Source organism: Orbicella faveolata, unplaced genomic scaffold, assembly GCF_042242905.1.
Source record: "Orbicella faveolata isolate gen_17 unplaced genomic scaffold, um_ofav_v1 contig_24, whole genome shotgun sequence".
Lineage (NCBI taxonomy): Eukaryota > Metazoa > Cnidaria > Anthozoa > Scleractinia > Merulinidae > Orbicella > Orbicella faveolata.
Window position 1 is genome coordinate 8,280,618 of NW_028301552.1, and position 22,275 is coordinate 8,302,892.

The 22,275-nt window shown below is 39.8% G+C and overlaps 4 protein-coding genes and 2 pseudogenes across 4 annotated transcripts in view; 2 read left to right on the forward strand and 4 right to left on the reverse strand.

Moving 5' to 3' along the window:
• LOC110055277 (uncharacterized) overlaps window positions 1-2,712 on the reverse strand; it is a gene marked incomplete at its 5' end in the record, with an annotated part of 59,627 nt that extends 56,915 nt beyond the window's left edge. Inside the window, 4 exons of the mRNA XM_089291600.1 lie at window positions 327-459; window positions 1,742-1,781; window positions 1,976-2,090; window positions 2,446-2,712. Coding sequence (XP_089147726.1) covers window positions 327-459; window positions 1,742-1,781; window positions 1,976-2,090; window positions 2,446-2,712 — 555 coding nt within the window. The remainder of the gene's footprint in view (window positions 1-326; window positions 460-1,741; window positions 1,782-1,975; window positions 2,091-2,445) is intronic.
• LOC149110238 (uncharacterized) overlaps window positions 1-22,275 on the forward strand; it is a 154,326-nt gene that overhangs the window by 55,543 nt on the left and 76,508 nt on the right. The window lies entirely within an intron of this gene.
• On the forward strand, window positions 7,859-8,920 carry LOC149110243 (uncharacterized; annotated as a pseudogene).
• On the reverse strand, window positions 8,995-10,493 carry LOC149110244 (uncharacterized; annotated as a pseudogene).
• On the reverse strand, window positions 10,643-13,061 carry LOC149110245 (uncharacterized). The gene is made up of 5 exons (XM_089291603.1): window positions 13,005-13,061; window positions 11,636-11,725; window positions 10,872-11,307; window positions 10,697-10,825; window positions 10,643-10,647 (listed from the first exon to the last, which is right to left on the reverse strand). The coding sequence occupies exons 1-5, from the start codon at window positions 13,059-13,061 to the stop codon at window positions 10,643-10,645; spliced, it is 717 nt and encodes a 238-aa protein (XP_089147729.1).
• LOC149110246 (uncharacterized) lies at window positions 13,282-15,021 on the reverse strand. The gene is made up of 2 exons (XM_089292263.1): window positions 14,896-15,021; window positions 13,282-13,653 (listed from the first exon to the last, which is right to left on the reverse strand). Exons 1-2 carry the CDS (start codon window positions 15,019-15,021, stop codon window positions 13,402-13,404), a joined length of 378 nt encoding a protein of 125 aa, XP_089148389.1. The 3' UTR covers window positions 13,282-13,401.

Genomic DNA, 22,275 nt, shown 5'->3' on the forward strand with positions numbered 1-22,275 from the left:
ATTCAAAACAGCAACAGCACTTGACTTAACTCCGTACAATTCACTCCCATTTAAGTGGCACAAAATGCCACTACATGCTCAATATTTGGTCAATACCAATTTTATTTCAGTAATTCAATCACCTGTGAAACGTCTGCATCAAGTGGGGAAAAAAAAAAAAAAAACTGTCTTGTTAAACATAACAACGCTTAATAACAAGACAACATAACATTACATGAAAAGAATCTTTAAATCTGGGTTGACCCTTGTATTTAAATGAAAATTTCTCCGAAAGTCTCATGAAAATAAAAAGTAAGAAACCTATAATTACTGTTTTCTAGTGCTACCTTGCTACCGTTTATCTTCATGACCAGCGTCCATCCACCACCTCCGCATGAGCCGAGGTCATCAGTCACGTGACAATAAACAGGAATTGTTGTTGATGCCAGCTTTAGGGGATAAGCTTTGTTACCTTCAGGCCTGATGAATATTAAGAAAAGATGGTTTTTCTTGACCTGTGTGAAATGTCCATAACATAGTGGTTCTGTAACATGGAGGTATCGACTTAACTCGTTAAATCTTTTTAAGGAAATTTATTGCTACTTCTGACTAACATAAAGGCAAAGAGGTTCTCGACTTAAAAACAAACAAACAAATTTCTGATGAAAAAATGAAATCGTTGTGTCATTTTGTTATAAGGCATTTCCTTTCATTCAACAGTCTATGGGTTGAAGTTCTTTGAGCAATCAGGACTGAGACTGCGCGTGTTATGGCTGACTAACTGATACTTGCTATCTGTTACAGTGGCCCTTCATGCGATCACCATTTGTCCTGTGAACAAAAGCTTTGTCGCTAAGTCGATTTTTTTTCTATCAGCTACCCAGTCACCAAATTGTGGACTGTCCATATATTCGTTAGTTTGGGTTTGCTTTTTCGTCTGGCGGAATTTTCGACCCTACCTTTCCTGAAGAGAGTTCAAGTCTTTGACAGTTCAGCCATTTATCTTAAATTGTTACATATTATTCTTTGTTTTATCGTTCTTTCAGCAAACTAATTCAAAGCCTTCTCGAGCTCTCGATATGTTACTTCTAAAAATTTCGCCTGATAATATTGTGAATAATTGTCGTATTTTTTTCTTTTCTTTTTTTTTCAATTTTTCATTTTATTTCACTGAGACCCAGCTCACACTACGCAGAAAAAATGGAAAACGGTGGTCTCACTCTGAAAACACATTAAGTGTTTTCCGTCAACAGTATGCTGGTAAAATTTGAAACGCAGCAATCACCGGCCACTTCGAATTCTTATTTGTGTTTGAGGAAAACTCGGGTAGAAAATGAGATGCTTATCGATAAGTCATCGTTTTCCAAAAGCTTCGTTTTCAAAATGTTTCCGTCCACGCCAGAAAGCAAAGCCCACGTATTCAAATTCCTCTGGTTTGAAGAACGTCTTCGTTAAGCTCCGTTTTCGTGACGGATTAGTGTGGACGGCAGGCCCAACCGTAAAGTAATGGCTGTTTTTTCTGTTGTTGTTGTTGGTTTTTTTTTTTTTCTCAAGTTTCTCCTGCGTAGTTTGGAGGGGGGCCTAATTTGTACATTACACACCCCCTGATCTATCTTTGCTTATATGTGGACTTTGTCCTAATATATGAATTAAAGAATCAACCATTTCACGAATATTCTAATAAAATATCGTTGCTAAAGCTTTTTCATTAACATGACGATGTCTCGTATTTAATGCCATAGGTTAGGGCCTTTCAACTTACAAGTTATTCTCCAGGAGTTCCTTGCAAGTCCCTGGTGGATCTGAAGGGAAAATTATAAGGGTTTAAGATGGAAGTAGCTGAGATTATACAGTTAATCGTTAATGTAGAAATAAAGAATTGTACTTGCGATCCAATAGTACTTTAATTTGTCTGTAGTATAGACCACTATAACACTATTATATTTTAAGTACATCGCTCAAGCGAGTTTACCAACTAAACGATTTGCTGTTTTACCTAATTTGCAGTTTTCTCCGTTAAAGTATCTTGGACAGATGCAAAGATATCCCTTGACTGTAAATCCATTCAGGCAGGTTCCATTATGAAAGCAAGGACTACTGGAGCACGCATTCTGATAGGAAAACAAAAATGAGAGTAATATGCACACCACCCTTCCTTAACCAGGTTTGTAATAGCCCTGGTTTGTAGATATCATCAGTGCTACTTAACACTATAAAAGATTAGAATCTATAACCTATGCGATGCAGGAGGAAACAAGAATACGAAACAAAATATATGAAATAAAATTGACCACTTCATAATGTTCCAACGATTAGTTTAAGTAGTTTTAGTTTTTCTTTTAACGCTGCGTTGCACTTTGAACTTACAACTTTAAATTTTAGACTGAGCTTTCCGTCTTTGAGCTAAATTACTCTTTGGGCATGCAGATGAGTGTGCATCATTCAAGCAAAATTTTAATCACTCACCTCAGTGCTAATAAAGGCAAAGCCCGCTCGTGGTTTAAGGTGTTCAGGATGTAAAGAGTGATCCGAATCGCTCAGCTCGCAAATCACTTTGTCGTTTATCGGTGCGCCGATGTTGATTGACACGCAGCGACTCTCCAAAACACATTGACTTCTGCAGGGATTACGTACATCCAGTGGTAGAGTAAGTTTCTTGATCACGTGACCCTCAAGCAAATACCCATTCTTTACAGAAGTGAATTTGATATGACGCTTACACGTGTCTGCAAATTAATAAAGCAAGGTACATTGGAGGTTTATTCATTGAACTGTAGATGAATATGGACATATTTGTCATTTGTAAAGTGTGGTGGACGCTTTTATTAGACCGGACTTATTTTGCCATGTATAGAAAGCGATTGTCTAGCTACAGAGTCGGATTTTAGTCTTGATCTCATTTCCAGCTTTTTAAACATAGCAAGATAAAGTAATATCCATGCAGAAATGAAATACCTGAACGAAAAAAAAAAAAAAAAAAAAAAAAAAAAAAGGAGGGCTGGGCAGCAGTCTTAAGAAACAGTTTTAAGAAACAGTTTTGTTAAGAAACAGTTTTTAACCGGAAATGTGAAGCCATTAGCCCTAAACGGAAGTGCGTTACGTGTGACGTAGGCTAGTACATCCGGGGTAATCGTACACGAGGGAAAAAACGTTCAAGAACGGAGAAGAAGGAATGTATGAGTTGTTCAGCGACGAAATACAATATTTTGAAGTGCTACACGTTTATTGTGGTGTTATATGGGACCGGGGTAACATTAGCGGCTAATGGAAACTCCAGTTCGACTTCGCACTAAACTCAATAGCGACTGAGTAAGAGTATGACTCGCGAATCTCAAACCAACAACGTTTCCGCATCCCTTTCTGTTCATGTCGTTTAACAAATTGAAGACTGCAAACTAGAATTGAGAAGTCGTTCTCTTACTCGTACTCAAATCTAAAGTCCCCTTTCATCTACGCACCACGGGATTTAAGTTGGGTTGGAAGATTAGTCCCATTTTTGTTGTTTTTGTTTTATATCCAGAATAACCAAGGTGTGGGTAAATGTTATCGATTTCAATGTTGCTTATTCTCAAAAGCCTTTTTACATAGAAAGTTGTTTCTTATCATTATCCTGTGACTTGATTATGAAGTTATTATGAAGTTGATCTAAACGGTCATTCTGATTTGATTTAGCTGATGTCAACGAGTAACTATCATTTTACAGCTTTGCTGTTTGCTGATCTTATTATTAAAAACAAAAAGCATTTCACAATTTACAAAGGAGATTGCTCAGTAATTGTAAACTTTTTCTACCTTTTTGGAGAGTTTCCAATCAAATAATAAATGTTTAATCTAATTAAGCGTTCCGGATATCTATTGAAAATATGTTAATAATCCAAGACAAACCGGTATAATTAAAGAAAGCGTTCCATTGTTCGAAAATTAATGAAACACGTAGGTTCCACAATTCTCGTTGATCACTTGGCCACATGTTGCGGGCCATATTAACTAAATTATTATTCCAACAACTAAAATAACTCTAATAGGGAACCAAGCTGCTTTTAAAGACACTGTCGTACCGGGCACCAAATTGCAAAACTGAAACAATAGTCGCTTGGTCGCTCATCGTAAAAGATAAATTGAACCAATGACATGTGGTAGAAAATTATTGGTCAGAGTCACAACCCTCTTGAGGACTTCGCGTATCAAATGTGAAAGGTGTGTCATGAACGACTGTATATTTTGGACGCCTGCCGGTTGTATCTGTCTGTTGCTTATCGATAGCTTGGTTCGTAAATCAGTATCGTAAAGGTTGGATTTGCAAAGTTAGATTGTGCAAAGTGCCTATAAAACGACTGAAAAAATAAAATGTCTGAGTCAAACGAAAAAATATGTAAAAATGTTTGTGAACAGTATATTTGGTAGCCAAGGTCGTTATATTTGGGTACATTTAGTAGCCAAGGTCGAAAGACGACACAAACATCCTCCACAGGTAAAGTCCTTTAGTTAAGAAAATGGAGTTTGTAAAGCAAACAGCCAGGAGCTAGGTATAAAAAAATCAAATGCCGTGTAACACAATGTGAGCTAACCTTAACTTGCAAAAACAAAGTTTACTAAGCAAACATTGTTTGCTCTAAATGTGGCTCAACACAAGAATATTTACGTGCCATGGCAACCTCTCTGCGAAAACGCTGAAAAGATATGTACTGGATTTGGACAACGAAGATGATACAGACAACAGTGAAAAGAATTCGTTGTGAAGCAGTAAACTTCATCTTCTCTTTCAGTGAATGCAACTTGGATACGACGCTGTCCTAAAATGAAAGAAAAAGGAACAGTCAATTCTATAAAAGATACCGGCTCTCCTTTAAAATAAGATTTTTTTTTTATTTCCCACTCATCTATTACAACAGTGTGATATGTAATAAATAACATTTTAGAGTAGCAGGACATCCCAGCAAGCTCATACAAGCTTTTCCAAGGAGATCCCCCTATTATATAACATAACTCAACAATAACATTTCATAATATATGGTGGCCATATAGATCTGTGTCCACAAAAGAGCAATAATAAAGATAATGAGTTTAAATTTATCTAATAATCAATATTTTGATTAAGCACGAAAGTTTTCAATTTCTTCTTACCGTTGTTCAAAGTTCCTACTGCGCCTAATGACGAGAAACACCTGAATGCGCCCACTTCAACCAGCTAAGCCAATATATCTCCTGAAATAATTGCATTCGACAGAACGCAGTTCTAATCGCGTAATGCATAAAAGTTCGAGATCTGTGTATTTATCTATCTATCGGGGGACACCAATTTGCCCCCCACCCCCCCCCCCAAAAAAAAATTCTTCAGGGGCGAATGACGTCATGACCATGTTCGATTATGTGCTTTTTTACGAGTGTTAGGAATATTGCGGGCTTTCGAGTGTCAAGGAAGCTTATTGCGGACTCTAGCGGATACTGAAGTTATTTATTTAAAGTTCGAAGTCAGTGTTAATAGCAATTAAAAACCTGTAGACATGTCTTCACGAAATGTGTGCGACTTTTCGAGGTAGCTTATTGAAGACTGTAACGGATAAGTTGTTTATTTATAAAGTTCGAAGTCAGTGTTAATGGCATTTAAAAACTTTGCAGACATGTCTTCACGAAATGTGTACGACTTTTCGTACGAACAGAAAGCTGTAGTTTGGCTGCGCGATGTGTGCCCTCTCTTCTTCGACCGAAACTGACCAATGCTGCTTTCTGCTAAATAAATCAAGGGAGGAAACGAGTTTCACCTCGCTGGCCTAGATTTCTGTGCGCAAACTATGAAAAGTGTTTACATGAGAAATGAGTTCACCTCCCACAGGGTTGCTTTGGTTCACGAACATGTCCTCCGTTTCATTGTTTCGGAAGTGAAAATGACCGGTGGCTGTTACCCCAAAGCCAAGGCGATTCAAAGTCGTGCTCGTAAACAAAATAACTGCCCTAGTTTTGGTACTAAAAGCACGTCGTCTCGCATAACGACGGAACAAACATGGCTGGTGTCGATTTACACGGTCAGTATAAAACACGCACTGCCGACTGTGGACTGCGGACTTCGGACTGCAGACTACGGACTATGGACTGGATATAAAACTTACTTCTGTATAAAACGCGGACTAAGCATTACGGCCGGGGCATAAAACGCGCGCGGACTCAGGTATAAAATGAGAGCTGCGGACTAAATGCGGTCTTTCGACTGCAGTCCATGTTTTTTACTGACCGGTCGTAACTAATATCACACAATACATGTATAAACGAGAACAAACCCTCTCGTATGCACGTGCTTTGCGATCAATTCATTTGTTTTTGCCCCCGCTAAAGGGAGACCAATTTCACGCCTACCTAACAGCTCAGGCACAAAATGCTTTCCCCGGACTTTTTTTTTTAACATACCAAGCCTGCTTTGCGATCAGTTCATTTGTTTTCGCCCCTGCTGAAGGGAGACCAATTTTACGCCTTCCTAACAGCTCAGGCACAAAATGCTGTCCCTAGCATGTTTTGTTTTGTTAACATACCAAGCCTACCAAAACTAAAACGCACTCTTTAATCTACGATTACTACTAGTAATTATTATAAGACTGGTTGTTGGGATTGTAATGCATTTTACATTAAAAATAAATAAATAAATAAATAAACAAACAAACAAAGCGTCGGTTGCATGACAGGTAAACAGAGCATTTTAAAGCGCTGCCGAGTACTAACCACGCTTCTGGCATTGCAGACCATATGACCTTGACAGGCCACAGGATAAAATGGAATCACTTTGACATTTTAGTCACGGGACGATCTGATGTGCATTGTAAAATTAAAGAAATATTATTGATTCGTGATTTGCAATCAGCACTTAATGAAAATGGTGGCGGTGAGAAACTTCTTCTCTACCAGCCATTTATATGTCTTTTTTCAGCAGACTTTAAGTCTGTTTATTTTCATTTATGTCATTTTTTCTTTTTTAATTAGCAGGAAAATTCCTCGCTGTGTACAACCTACCACATGGTCATGACCTGTGAATTTTTCAAGTCTCAATTTTTCCTGACTAATATAATGCCGCGTTTCGATGGAATAGCCAATCCTCTGCGTTGCTCAAGGTTAAATCAAACAAATTGCCGTTCACTTATCAAGCTCATATATCTCATCTGGCGAGCACGAGGCGATTACATATAAACGCTCGCTTGACAAAACTGAGTGCAACAACTTGCTCTGACAAATTCGGCAGAGCAAGAGAAAACAATGCAGGGAAATCTGATTTGGTGCGTGATCCGGAGTAAATAATTTGCTGAATGTGTAACTTACCTCACAGGGCGTAACCGACTTTCTCATGTTGCAATTGTCTTGTGCAATCTGTTATGGACTGCCAAAGACTGACGTCATCTGACTGAACCCAGCCTAATATATTACATTCTGGTTCCCAAAGGCCGCAATCCTTTTTGGGGACGAGAATGAATATATACTCCGATATCACGTTCCGCCATCTTGGATTGCGTGCTGCACCAAAACAAGGCTGGACGGGCATGGCATGTTCCACAGAGGTCAGAAGAAATCAATCCCCGCAATGTACAAGAGGTGCTAGTGCAGCAGGTAAAACCTCCAAGCAGTGATACTCCAGCAAAAAAGAAAGTACGCAGGATAGATGGGGTACAGTCCACTCTGTACAACCCCATTCCAGAACATTTTGGGGAGCCGAAAATTGTTGATTCCCTGAAAGACATATTCAAAGAATATGAAGACATGCAAATAAATAGTATTATTCCCGAAACCAATAGATTAGACTTTGTGGATAGTAAAGTGGAAAAAGTAGCTTGTGGCTCAGTTATCTCATACCAGCAGCGCCAAAACACAACAAATGATCCCAAAATTAACATGAACATTGATGGATCGACCAGAAAATCCACCAGCTTTTGATGTGCTATCACTTGGAAACTATTATTTATTTGTTCCCACCTTGGAAGAAAAAAACTTTATCGAAGGACTCAGTGTCTCACTAGCACAATCTTGCTTATACGAGGAAGAGACCAGGAAGCAGTCTGACACACAGAAGTGGCATGACTTTAGAGCACAGAGATTATCTTCCAGCAAATTTAAAGATGTGTGTAAACGAAGGGCTGACTTTGAATCACTGGCAGTCAGGCAACTGAAGAAGACCGTGCAAACTGCAGCAATGGAGCATGGCATTAATACTGAAGAAGAGGCAGCTTCTGCTTATGCTGACGGTGGAGATTGCAATGTTTTCCCTGTCGGGATTGTTATCAACCCATCTTGCCCACATCTGGCTGCCTCTCCAGATCGAAGAGTCTATGATCCCTCTGAAAACAATCCCTGGGGGCTGCTGGAAATCAAGTGCCCTGTTAAGGAGTCAATCTCTGAGTTGCCATATCTAAAATGTGTAAATGGAGTTTATAAACTTAAAAAAGACACATAGCTATTACTACCGTGTCATGGGACAGATGTTGTTGACTGGCTGTGAATGGGTAGGTTTTTATGTCTATTGTAAAACTGACTTTCATTTAGAAAGAGTGAGAATTGATGAAGAATTTTGTTCAGAGATGAAGATGAAATTAGATAAGTTTTACTTTGAATACCTCCTCCCTGAACTGTTAAAAAAAGCAGGGACATAATCTGCATAATTTGTTGAAGAATATGTAGAACCTGCACCTCAAATTTTTATCTTTGTAAAGGAAGAGGTGTAAAATTGTAACCACGAAATGCAAACAACTTTCATCAATGAACTTTCAGTGCTTATTTGGCACTTGTTTGTAAGTACCTTGTGAACTGCGACAACTTTCATATTACTGAACCAAGCTTTGCTGCGAAATGTGTAGTTGCTCAAAATGTCCATACTCCCGCCCATAGAACAGATTGTAAATGCCTTGAGGCAAAGGGGAAGTAGAGGGCATTGTTTGTGTTACCAGAAGGGGCAAGGTGAAAGAGGTCTTAGAAAAATCTCATTTTTGAGGGAGGTATGGATATTTTGTAGATCTACATAATACTAACAGACAAGTTATAGGTTCAATATAGTGGACCTCTAAAGTTTGTAAGAAGACAGCAAATGGTCCAAATTTGGTTTACTGAACCAGCCAACGAAAGTGGCAAACCTTTGTCAAAAATTTAATATTCCTTGATTCGTCGAATTGCCCGTTCAACATGAATACGAAGGCGGGCAATCTGTTGTGTTTCTGTAACCTCTTTAGAGCACAGGCGGCCCAAGCTCTCAATGCTATCCTTTTTTTTTCCCCTTTTTATGCGAACGTTCAGGCTAACGTGACATATGGTATGCACTATTACATAACGACCGAATTTGACCACGCGAAACATGACTCTCGCCTTGCATCATATGAAGGTGTTGTGTTACAACATTTGAATTTATAAAGGTTTGTATGGGAATGCAACGGCTTTGCATGAAAAGCCGATTACTCTTATATTTTGTGAATAAAATCTACTTACCCTGTTGCTGTGTTGTATTCTTTGTTGTTTGCCAGCTCCTCGGGCCGATCTAACGCGATTTCGGCGAGTTATCGTTCTGTGGGTTTCCACTACTAAAAGAAAGACAAGGCCGGACACTGATTTCCGGAGTGCCCGCTGCTCGAAGCGAATAAATCCACTGAAAATAACCCTGCCGGCTCAATTCCTCTGTAGAATCGAAGAAGAGATGTTGAAGTTCCATGTCAGTTCACTCGCTATGCGATTCAGTCCACAACGCCTTCGCAACGATACATTTATTTCCGGATTGCTTCGCTCGCAAATTCGAAAACAGCCGCGTCACAAAAGTTAGGACACTTTCGCGGTGTTGGGTAACTATAGTTAGCCCGACCGGGGGTAGTCAGCAAAGATTTGTCAACGGTCAAACCAAAATGCTCCCCGGGTAACCGGGCACTCCCTTTATGGGTTTGACAAATAAAGCACGAGGGTACCCGGGGAGCATTTTGGTTTGACTGTTAACAAATCGTTGCTGACTACCCCCGGTCGGGCTAATTATAGTTACCCAACACCTCCATATGATGCAAGGCGAGAGTCATGTTTCGCGTGGTCAAATTCAGTCGTTATGTGATAGTACATACCATATGTCACGTTAGCCTGAAAGTTCGCATAAAAAGGGGAAAAAAGGATAACATTGAGAGCTTGGGCCGCCTGTGTTTAGAGGTGAACTGCAAAGACCTTGTTCTAGACAGGAAAGGAGGGATTGTCAAAGTAGCCTTTTTGGGTTCCAATAAATCCTGAATCAGGAAACCCTTATCTGCCATTACCTCGTCTCCTTCTTCGAGTAGTGACAGAATTCCACTGCGTCTTGTAATTTCTTTGTCCGATATACTTCCCTGATATAGGGAACTTACAAATGTTACAGAACCATGAGGAGCAATACCAACTAGGCATTTTAAGGTGGTATGAGACTTGTATGTAGAGTAAAATTCTGAGTACAGAACCTTAGAGCTAGGCCTTTGGACCTTGATTTCATTACAGTCTAGGATGACTCTGGTTTTAGGGTAAATGGTTTTGAAGCAGTCAGGCATACTATTTTTTACCTGAGCAGTTGTGGGCCAAATTGGCAATTGGCCAAGCATTGTATACAGGAAATTCGCCCAAGTCAAAATAACTCTGCTAACAGTACTTGTGCTAATATTGAATCTTACTCCCAAGTCTGTCTCCAGCAATCCCAATCTTAGCCTTATCATAAACAAAAACAATTGGTCATAGAGTGACAATACAAAATTACCACTGCTACTCCTTCGCTTGTAGTTTTCTTCTCCTCTTTCACGCTGAATCTGGGACCATTTTATCATAGTTTTGGCATATGGCTCAACCAAGCTATAAAAGCTATCGAATCGTTCTTTTGATACAAAGCCTGTGTAAAATGTCAGCAATTCTGAATTCTTGGAAATATTTTCAGCGCAAAACTTTGATTCTTTGAGATCTTCCACCTCCTGCTCTAAATCGTTGATTTTGGCTTTCAAGATTTTTAATTTGTTCCTCTGCACTCCGCTCGGCGGGCTGAATGTTTTCGTTCTCCAGTTCATCTGTAGCTGTTTCTTCTATTGGCTCATCACCAGAACTGGCTTCCACCACTGCTGATTCAGTCACTTCTTCTAATTCAACATCCTGCCGCAATGAATCAACGACAGATTGTCGTCGCTCCTCCTGTGCTTGCTGTTCGTTCACACTTTTTAAATTTTGTAGTTTATTTTGTGGGCGTTCTTGACTGCTCTTGGTCCATGCAAACTGTGATGGCACAGCTCCTGCTTTCAGACTTGTAAGCCCTGTTATAGTTTTATGCATGTCGCTTGGCTTGAAGTGAGCAGAACACACCAGAGTAGAGCCTTTCTTGACCTAGGAAAAAAGTTTAAAACTCCAATTTAAAATGCTGATAACAAGAGAGGATCTCATAGAATATCGATAACCATTTCCGAGTCAATGAAAACAAACAAACCGGTTCCACGTGAATGAACCACGTGCGTTTGACAGCTCGGGCCAGAAGCGTTTCAGCCGAGTAATCTAGGTTAGATAGTTGACTGCATTTTATCTGGATATGTATTGACTATTTATTTCATGAATAGGAAGCGGCCTAACTAAGTGTTAAATCTAGAAACTCTTAACATCAGCCACAAGTAGAACTTGTCCGTTTGACAGCTCGCTGGTCATGGCTCGTCGCACTCACCTTGAAAAGCGGCCCTTCATCTCGCTTTATCGTGGCAATCCACTGAGATCTCTGTGTCTTGTTTGACGGAAAGTTGAAAAAAGACAAATTCTTTCCATTTTCGATTCATTTGTCGTTGGTACAGCAATTTACACAGCAATGATCGTTAGCCATATTTGCGTGGTATCTCACTCAAAACCCTTGTCACACAGCGCTTCAAACGAAAGCATGCCCGTCCAGCCTCGTTTTGGTACAGCACGCAATCCAAGAAGGCGGAACGTGATATCGGAGTATTGGTGGCAGTGATTTAATGGGGACATTATGCTAGAATGCCACTTTGTTTTTGGGATTAACGGCAGTTTCTTGTAAAGGAGTTACCCAAGATAAATGAAACATAACTTAGTACAGTTTGTCTGGTCATATGATATCAGGGAAATGGGAGCAATTGCCATTATATCTCCCGTTTGCAGCTGAAACAGCCAAAAAAGGAAGGGACCCTTCTTCACTCCACCCCAGAGAGACAGAACGACTGAAACTAATAATAATAATCACAATAATAATAATAATAATAATAATTATAATAATAATAATTATAATTATAATAATGATAATGATAATGATAATGATAATAATAATAATTATAATAAAAACTTGGAGGAAAATTGGTGACAGCTAATTTTTAAACTTCACTCGGACTTTCCAAGCCTTATTCTTAGATGGCAGATCAATCTAGCAAAAATTGAATGGCACATTGTCAGCGGGATTAGCCATCCCGTAAGGTCTTGAAGTTCCGTCACCCAAAACTCGGTTCCATATCAAATGTTATTCTAATTTCTTCCAAAGCTCTTCTTTTTGTACATTGCGAATCCTAAAGTCAAGGAAAAATAGCTTGAAAAATACTTAATCATCTTTTTTTTCTTTGTTCTTGTATAGGCGCTTCTCACATTCACTAAGCGAACTTTTAATACGGACATCTCCGTTTCAAAATTCCCTGATCACTAGCTCCGCTCGAGTTTTCTGTCAGAGATTGACCTATTTATTCTATGGGGGTGCGTACCCGTTTCTGTTTGTCTGTCTTCTATTGTTTCAAAGGCCCATTTTCACCCTTGATACAATCAGATGTACAGCGCGGCCAAGAAAAACGAAGCATACAAATAATGGTATTTGAACAAGTGAGAGCGACACTGGCAGAAGCAAAGAAAGCAAAACCACACAAAAAGGAAAGCTTTGAAAGAAATCAGAGGCATACGGGCACCTTCGAACTTGGGGGAGCTGCAACCTCACCGCCCGATAAAAGTACACAATGCCTGAATGCGTGTGCATACAAACCGGTATACAAACGGCAAAAAGATCACCACACGCGGCCAAATGACAAACTTCCCTCTCTAACATGCGCCTTTTCCGGCGCGGTGCAATTTGTAGCTTGCAATATGATTTCATGCTCCATCATTGTTAAATAATCTTTACTATTAAACAAATTTGCACGATTTGGCCTTGCGTATTGATTATACATGACTTTTGTGAGGAGGGGGAAGGGGGGAAGGGATTCAGAAAATTGCGTGTATCCCAGTAAATATACTGGCTACGCATCTGAGGAAGGAAGAACACTGAGAAGCCACTCAAAGTACGTAGACTTGTTGGGTAAAAACAACAAACTAAACCATGGCTACCGCTAATTATTTGAAGCTTTTATTTCCCACTCACAACCTTGCAGCATTTTAACCACACTTGCCTTTCTTTTACACTGAAGCAACGAAAGAATGGCTCAAATACTCTTTCCAAATATTTCACTTGTCTGAATCAACATGAGTATAGCAGCAATTAAATACGTACATCGGAGATCCACCTAGCTTCATGCCGGCATATGCCTTGAAAGCTACTAACAGTTTGTTATAATAAACAACGACAGGTTTGGTAGCAGGGCATGCGAAGTTCTGGTCCACTATCATGAATGATTCCGCTGACAATTTGCTGTATTCTTTGAGTTCGGTGCAATATTTTGTAGGTAATTCCCAGTAAGAATAGTCTTCAACATCTATCTGCGGACAAACAAGAAAGAAGACTGAACAGCCATTTAAATAATCGTTAGAGGCATCTGGTGAAGCGTTTCCTTTTTGAGTGCCAATCAATCAATCAATCAATCAATCAATCAATCAATTAATCGATCAATCAACCAATCCATTAATCAATTAATTAATCAATCAAACGATCAATCAATCAATCAAATTTTTGAGTGTCAATCAATTAGTCATTCAATCAATCAAACTTTATTTTGAGAAGGTAACTTAGAATAGTTGGACAACAAATAAACTTGTACCCCTCTTAAATTTACAATAATTAAAAATCCATGAAAACCCAAGTATTTTTTTTTCCAAAGCTACAATAAGAAATAAAAATGTATAAGCTAAGCTAAAAGGTAATTTCGTATTGCTTATGACGTCAGGAGAACACAAGCCTAATCTCGTACTGTGCATTTATAGGCAGAATTAATCTTAATTCTGTTTCTCTGTTACGGACGCACACGTGCCTCGCTTTCATTATTGGCCTTAATTTTACCTGTTTACTCACGTGGTGATGCCCTAGCTTCGCACAACAGAACTTGAGCCTTTGAGCACCGTACACGAAATTGACTATAAGCACCTACTATTTGTGCGGAAACTTGGGCAGTTGTTTCGACTCGACTTTGAAGCACTCTCGCTCTCGCTTTTGAGACGTTTAATCGCCGTGAGTACAGCTAAATTTCACTGGCTGCTTTAAAATTTGTTGGCTTTCAAGGAGCGAATACGATTCTTCAGTCTGCGCAACTTCAGTTATATTTAGCAATAACGAGCGGTTGAACTTCAATAAACGCATTCTCGCAATCTCCGATTACCCCTAGTTATCTAAAAGAACAGTAAAAATCCTATCCCTATGCTAATTTGATTTACACAGTTTATGCAATGCATTAGTATTTTCAAATTGATAGGTATTGGTAGGTTGAAAGGAGCGTATATTTTGCACTGCTTGCTTTTGTTATCATCTTACCAATTTGGTTTTCATTTTAGGCCAATCAGGTAAAACCACAATAATCGTGCTTCGCTCGTTCACATTTTCCCGCCCTTCCTGCCGGCTGTGTGCATTTATTTACTTGGAGTTTTGATCATGATCTTTTGTGATTGGCTAGATTGATGACTCTTTTTAAACTTGTCAAATTGATAACTATTTTATCCGGCATCATACAAGCCGAATACACAGGATTTTCTAAATTAAAGTCTAAATTAAAGTTATTTAGAAAAAATATTACAAGTTTCTTTAAGTACCACTTCAACCTCCCTGCGGAAAAGCTGAAAGGATTTAGACTGGACTTGGGCAGCAAAGATGATGCCAACGAAAGCGAAGAGAATTTGTTGTGAGGCTGTAAACTTCATCTTCCTTATTGATTATAAAGCTGTGCTGTAAATCAACCACAACTGAATATTTAATTTCAAATGAAAAATTCAGTAGTGACATTAACCTATAATTGAAAAATGGCAGAGTAACTATTGAAAAGAGCTACCAGCTCCCTCTTCATATTAAATTTTCTCTCCATGTCCGAATTCCGATTTTCCTAGCCAAGCGTGAAAAGAGAAAGAAATGGGGTGGTGGTGGAGGAGGGGGGGGGGGGGGGGGGGGTAATTTTGCATTACCTAACTGAAATAAAAATGTGAAAATGTTAATCGGAAAATGCATATTCCAATTTATCGGGAGTGATTCCGTTTAGAATTATTAAGATTGTTATTGTTTAAAAAGTTGGAAAGATAAAATTTTAATTTCAAACTTCTCATGCGTGCGCGTTTGTTTGTTTGTTTGTTTGTTTTTGGACAAAAAAGCTGCGCAGGCGGGGCGGGGAGAGGGAGATGGGCTTGGGCCCGCTCGGCCTCTCCCCTTGCTACGGCCCTGCAACAGAACTCCAGCAAGATGGCACAAAATGTAAGAATGAAAATATCTGTAGTCTCTGTAGTTCTTCAAAGAGAGAATAACTAGACTGGGTGTTCTTGCAAACTTGCGACTCGTGCCAATAGTCCATCCCTCATGGTATTAATTGATTCATTGGCGTTTCCATGGATAACAAAATGTTTTATTATCCATGGTGTTTCCCACATTTATTGGCGAACTAGCCTGCGAATACAGTCGTTTCTCGGTTCGGACCGGGTTAGTTTGCCGGGTGCAGTGGGAATAACAGCAAGCGAAAAACTAGTGGAGAAGCGCGGCGAGAAACTGCGCCTCTCCCTTACTTTTTCGCTCGCCGTTTTTCGTGCTGCACCTCAACTAACCGAACTAAAAGAAAGCTTTGAAAACTTGAAACTCTGGCTCTAAAGGGCCATTGAAAAAGAAGTTCTTTCTTTCTCTTTGGAACACTCAATTCCGGAATATTACAACGTATTAAATCGATGGACACGCTATTACAATTTTATAAGTAAAAATTCTACTGTTTACCGAGTCTCAAACAATGCGTGTACAGTGAATTTTGTGACGGGGTTTGAAACTCAGGATTCATAGGAATAGACTGCATGCACACGTTTGCTGAGAACCAAAGAAGAACTTGCCTCCACCAAAAGACAGACAGGACGTAATATTAAAATAAACTTGGTGCTCTACTCTTAGGAGAGATGTTAAAACAAGACAATGCCATAGTTTTCTATTGAGTCCTGTCGAAGTGGTTAATCTCTATAACAAAACTTGCGTTCAGTTAAGCACAGTAGTTATGCAAATTTCAACATATTTGCGAAGAGACAGACTAGGGTCCGTGACGGAAAACAATTATTGCGGTTTCTATTCTGTAAAAGGCCTTTGGTGTCCATTTCTACGTTTTGTCAAGTTTTTAAAGCAGAAATGAAGAAGCGTGTAATAAGAATTGTAGCTATGGAGCTACGAAAGGGTAGCAAAAAGAAATCCTTTATCAAAACATCAAGATCCGGCTCCCGCATTTAGCCGCTGAGCCGTTTATAAACATTCCCTCAATACGAATCCTTTTCTTCGGCCTCTCAAACGCCTGCAATCATCCGTTCAAATTTTTCTTTAGCAGTTCGAATTAACCCCTGGTGTCACCCGTCCAAAATTTTTGTTAGCCGTCTGAACGGCTGGCATCATCCGTTCGAATGGCTGGCATCATTTGTTCGAAATGTTTCGTTGGTCGTTCCAACGGCTGGCGTCATCCGTTAGAAATTTTTCCAGTGTCATTCGAACGTTTACAGCATCCTTTCGAAATGCTTCCGTGGTCGTTCGAACGGTATTTGAAACCGTTTTGAACAGCTGGAACATCCGTTTCCCATTCGTTCGTTAGCCATGCGCCAGCCGTTCGTTTTGACCGTTTAACGGATTTCCGTTGGTTACGTTTTCGCGTGAGAGGTCACAATTATTAGACTTATTCCTCACTGTGTACAACCTACCACATAGTCATGACCTGTGAAGTTTTTCAGAAATATTGTTTTCCTAACTAATATAATGCCGTTTTTTGATGGAATAGCCAATCCTGTGCGCTGCTCAAGGTTAAATCAAACAAATTGCCGTTCACTTATCAATCTCATATTTTCTGGCGAGCACGAGGCGATATATAAACGCTCGCTTGACAAAACTGAGTGCAACAACTTTCTCTGACAAATTCGGTAAACCAAGAGAAAACAATGCGGGAAAAACTGATTTGGTGCGTGTTCCAGAGTGAATAATTTGTTAATTGTGCAACTTATCTCACAGGGCGTAACCGACTCTCTAGGCTTGCAGTTTTCTGGTGCAATCTGTTAAGGACTGCCAAAGACTGGCGCTATCTGACGCAACTCAGCCTAATATATTACATTATTCTGGTTCCCACAGGCCGCAATCCCTTTGGGGGACGAGAATGAATATGTTGGTGGTAAAGATTTAATGGGGACATTATGCTAAAATGTCACTTTGTTCTTCGGATTAACGGCAGCTTTTTGTGACGGATTTATCCAAGACAATTAAAAACAGGTTAGTACCGTTTATCTGGTCATATTTTATCAGGGAAATGGGAGCAATTTCCATTAAATCGCCCGTTTGCAGCTGAAACAGCCAAAACAGGAAGCTATTCTTCTCCACTCCACCCGAGAGAGACAGAACGACTGAAAAAATACTTGAGGGAAAATTCGCGACAGCTAATTTTTAAGATCAACTTCACTCGGACTTTCCAAGGCTTATTCTTACATGGCTGATCAATCAAGCAAGAATTGAATGACACATTATACGCAGCATTAGCGTCCCGTCGGCATATGTCTTGAACTCTCCTCAACTGCACGAGGTTAATTGAGGTTTTAACTTCTCACCAAAAAGCCAGCTCCATATCAATTGTCATTCTAATTTCTTCCAAAGCTCTTCTTTTTGTACATTGTGAGCGTTAAAGTCAAAGAAAAATGCCGTGACATACTTAATCAGTTTTTTTTTTTTTTTCTTTTTTGTTGTTTTTTTTCTTCTACGGACATTTCTCACATTTACTACGCGCACTTTTAATACGGACACCTCGGTTTTAAAATTCCCTGATCACTCGCTCCGCTCGGGTTTTATGCCAGAGATTGACCTATTTATTCCAAGGTCTAGACTGGGCGTACCCCTCTCCGTTTGTTTGTGTTCTATTGTTTTTTTTTATTGCCAAACAGATTTAGGATTTACAACGGTAAATTGCGTGCGAGCTGGAGCGGCGCGGGTAACACTGAGTTGTCACGCACAAGATTGGATTGGCAGGTTTATTCTTCTCCGAGGGGTAGCTAGCCTAGATGCAGAAGGGCTTGTTTATCGCTAAACAGCGCTATTAGAATCAAACCTCGTTGTGTACGTAATGCACTGCGATTGGCTGATTTGTTCGGCCTACGTGCCGCGCGGTTAATCAAAAGGCGGCGGTGCCCTTGGAAGGATTAACAAGGCCGAGATTTGTTGTCGAAAAATAACTTTAGCTTACTCCAAGAGACACTAAAAGAGATTGATAGAAATTTCTTATAACTGGAAACTTTGCCGCAGCCAACCACAATGGTTACGGGTTTGATATTCTTGAAACCTTAGAACGCGTCCCTTCAAAACAAATTAGAAAAAAAAAGGTATCTTAATTGGTTTCGCGTACTTAATTAAATAACTCTCAACCTCTTCCTTTTGAAGGACAACTGAGTCCTCCTAAAATAATAATTCTCTAAAGTTCTCGACTTGAGAACAAGTACCTTGTGACAGACATTCTTCTAAAGATTTGAGGAGCACGCGCACTTTAGGTTGTCTTTCATTTTACCCGCTATACTTAATTTCCATCCAGCCATTACCAAATATTGGTGCAAAGCACTTCAAATGTACCAGATTACTGTGGACTTGTCAATATAGTTACATACGCACTTGTGTTAATTGAAGCAGCGCGGGCCGGAAAAGTCGCCAGTTTCGCCCTCTGAACCGGGCTAAAGTCTTCCCTCGGACGGTTGAAGTCATTTTGGCAAAAACGGAAAACAACAAATTTAGCAAAACACCCCGGTTTTAATTATCACTCACTGAGTCCTTTTGTTTCACAAAATATTAAGGCCAACTGATTTTTTTTACGTCCAAAAATTGTCCGAAAAATAGTCAAAAGGTCCAATGGTCCAATGGTCCAGTCCATTTTTACCCTATGCCCGCACAAACGATAGTTTCTTTATTCGTTTGGGCCCCTTGTGTGACGGACGATAATGATGATAAATTCACTTTTAAGTACTTTATCTACACACTAGATGGACGGTACCATTAAGACTCAAAACAGTTCAAAGTGAATCATTTGGTCTCGTAAAAAACATGCCCGAAGAAAAATTGAAGCAACCCAATCGCGAAAAGAATGGAGAAAAGGGGACTTGATATGTAACGGAGGGCTACGTCTGCAGAGACCACTGCACGACAGGAAGCGAACGCTGAAGCAATCGGGGCTTCAAATGAAAAAGAAAAACCTCTCTTGCCTCTTTCAAAATGCATCTACTTCTCAAAATAATTAACATAAAAACCGGGGAAGCTTTTAAAGCCCGAATCTGAAGTGCAAATACCTTCAAGAGGAACGACAATTAATTTTAAACACAATCACAATGAAGGTCCAACAGGAAAACGTGCGTCCAACGAGAGCAAAAATCTAAACCCAGAATAACTTGAAAACCTTTTTCTGGATCCAGTTGCTCGCTATCGGAGCATGCATGATGCGTTAGCAAATGATTACCGGTAACGCCGCGTTACATGACAATTCAGGCTATGTTACATCGAACTGTATAAAGTGGACCACTTCTGACATGATGAACAAAGTATTGAGCTGCGTGATTATTTCTCTCGTGTTACATCAAACTGTTTGAGGTGGGTCACACCCCAGATCTGATGAACAAAACATTAAGCTACCTATCTTGCAGATTTGGCGAGACCTCGGAGCAAACGCGATCTCTCGTTCCACTAGTTGGCGGTGCCATTACGATCCGTAATCGTTGACCTTTTTGTTATCCACCGGTGTTGGCGTGTGTTCACTGGACACAGCGTTTGCAAACGTCGTCGAATAATTTTCTAAGTGCAAATGCACTATTTTGCGACGATGAGTTCTTTTCTAGCTGTTGGCATAACAAAATGGCCAGCAAACCAAATGACGAAGCCGCAGTTTCGAAGTATTTATTCAGAGTAGGCCTTACCGTCATAACTGTCTCCATCGGCCAGCCGAAGTGATCTTCTTCAGATCTTCTTCAGTTCTAAATCCATCGGGGAAACTCAACACAACTGAATATTTCTTGAAGAACTGACCGGGGCTTCATTTACAAATACTGCTACTTAGGACTTACCAGAATTTGTCTGTTGCAAGTACAATACATCGTCGTTGATGACGCGAGTGAGACCTTTCATCGGCGCCATCGTAATCCTGTTTTTAATCACAAGTCCTTACGCGGTGAATAGGTCGGACACAGATCTGACAACAACATATGCTAGATGTCTCAGGGGAAGAAAGATGCAACCGACCGACAATTCATATGACATGAACTCACGCCATCGTTAAGCGCAGACAAAACTCTCTAAGTGAAGCGATAGTTCTTCCAGTTTAATTTTTTTCCGCTTGCGTCCCCTCATGCCAAAACTATTTCGGTTTTTCCAATTTCTAATGACCATTTTTTTACACTGTGCTATTGTGAATAATGATAATAAAGAAGATTCTTGGAATTTCTAGGAGAAAGGGTAACTTTTTCATCACGGTTATACCGGTGCCACCCACTCTAAATAAGGTGCCTTACTTACCTGCTTGATTAATTACCCACTGGAAAGTCGGATAAGTAAATAGTAATGTAATGTATGATCAATAAATGTTTTACGGAGGTTACCAAGGTCTCTGTTTGCAGAAACCGTACAATGTTGGAGGTCAAAGTCTTTGACACAGGCCTTTTATCTATCAGTTCTCGAGTTTTATGCGTCTCGTACCCCAGTTGGTCTTACTATATTTACCTTTTCGAACCTTCTTTGGCCTACCATCAAGAGTCAAGTAAGCGACTCTGCAATAATTACGTGGAAAGGGTGGGGGGGGGGGGGGGTTAATAGGTGAAATATGCCTCAAAACGAAGTCATACCTTCCTCTCATAAAGCAAAATTCAATTTCAACCCCCCCCCCTCGCATAATGATGTGGCTAAACCTTCCCCCCCCCCCCTTGAAAAAAGTCTCCTCCCATTGATTCCCTCATACCTAGCTTACTTGTTGGAGTTCTCCCTCCGGTACAGACATCACTTCAAGTGACTCTTCGACGGAAGTCGAAGAGTCATTTGAAGAGTTATGAGAAGCACTGGACTCTGAGCTTGTGTCTGAGCTTACTCTGGACTGTTTCAGTGAAGCTCAATTTAATCATACTGTTTGTATTTACCATAATTTAATATGAGATCTTTTGAATTCCAGAAGCTTTGTTGGAGAAACTGAAAATATTATCCAGGAATTCCTGTCTGATCGAGCTTTTTTTTTTTTTTTTTTGAAGCTCAATTTAATCATACTGTGTTTTATTTATCACACACTGCTATTAAAATTTCAACAGTTGGGTTTTTCTTTCTGCCAAATTATAATGCCATGTGTGCTAACATTGGCATCTTTCTTTTTCACTGAATGACATTTTAGTGCTATACTTTCGCAACTTTTAAAGTGCACCTAACCCCACTTTTTTTTTTTTTTTTTTTTTTTTGTTTTTTTGTTGCTAAAACGAATCTAGACTTTATTTGAAGCATTTGGGCGAAGACATTTTTGAATTTGGTTGAATCCTCGATTTTCTATGCCCTTTCAAAGTCGCGCTTGAAGTGTTTCACGACCGCGTTTTAGGGAGTCTCGCGCGGCGGTAGCTGATGACGTCTACCCAGGAACCAAACACAATGGCGCCTCAGTCAACTCTCTGTATTTGCTCGAGAAAATGGAACACAAAACTAATCGTTCCGATGTATTTTGGGACTAAACGTCCAACTTTTGTCTCAGAATCATTTCTTTTTCGTCACTGGAGTCAGAGTTGAGTTTCGATTCGGAAGACTCCGAAATAAACTTCGATCGAGCACGTTCGACAACTGTGAACTCACTGCTTAGGGCTTTGAGAGCAATTTACAATACTTCAAGCGACGAAGGGGAAGACTTCTTTGCGGACGAGCTGCTTGTATATTAGGAATGGAAAGCTAGGTACGAAGTGAAGGGGAAGGCAAACGAA

Bases quoted from the DNA above. Each gene is read 5' to 3' on its own strand.
- LOC149110245 (XM_089291603.1), bottom strand. From the start codon at position 13,061: ATGGAGCATGAAATCATATTGCAAGCTACAAATTGCACCGCGCCGGAA. The intron at 11,726-13,004 runs GTTAGAGAGGGA...GAAAATGGAAAG, and splicing joins CCGCGCCGGAAAAGGCGCAT to AATTTGTCTTTTTTCAACTT. The intron at 11,308-11,635 runs GTGAGTGCGACG...CTTTTTTCCTAG, and splicing joins ATGAAGGGCCGCTTTTCAAG to GTCAAGAAAGGCTCTACTCT.
- LOC149110246 (XM_089292263.1), bottom strand. From the start codon at position 15,021: ATGAAGTTTACAGCCTCACAACAAATTCTCTTCGCTTTCGTTGGCATC. The intron at 13,654-14,895 runs AATATTTTTTCT...GTTTGTCCGCAG, and splicing joins TGGTACTTAAAGAAACTTGT to ATAGATGTTGAAGACTATTC.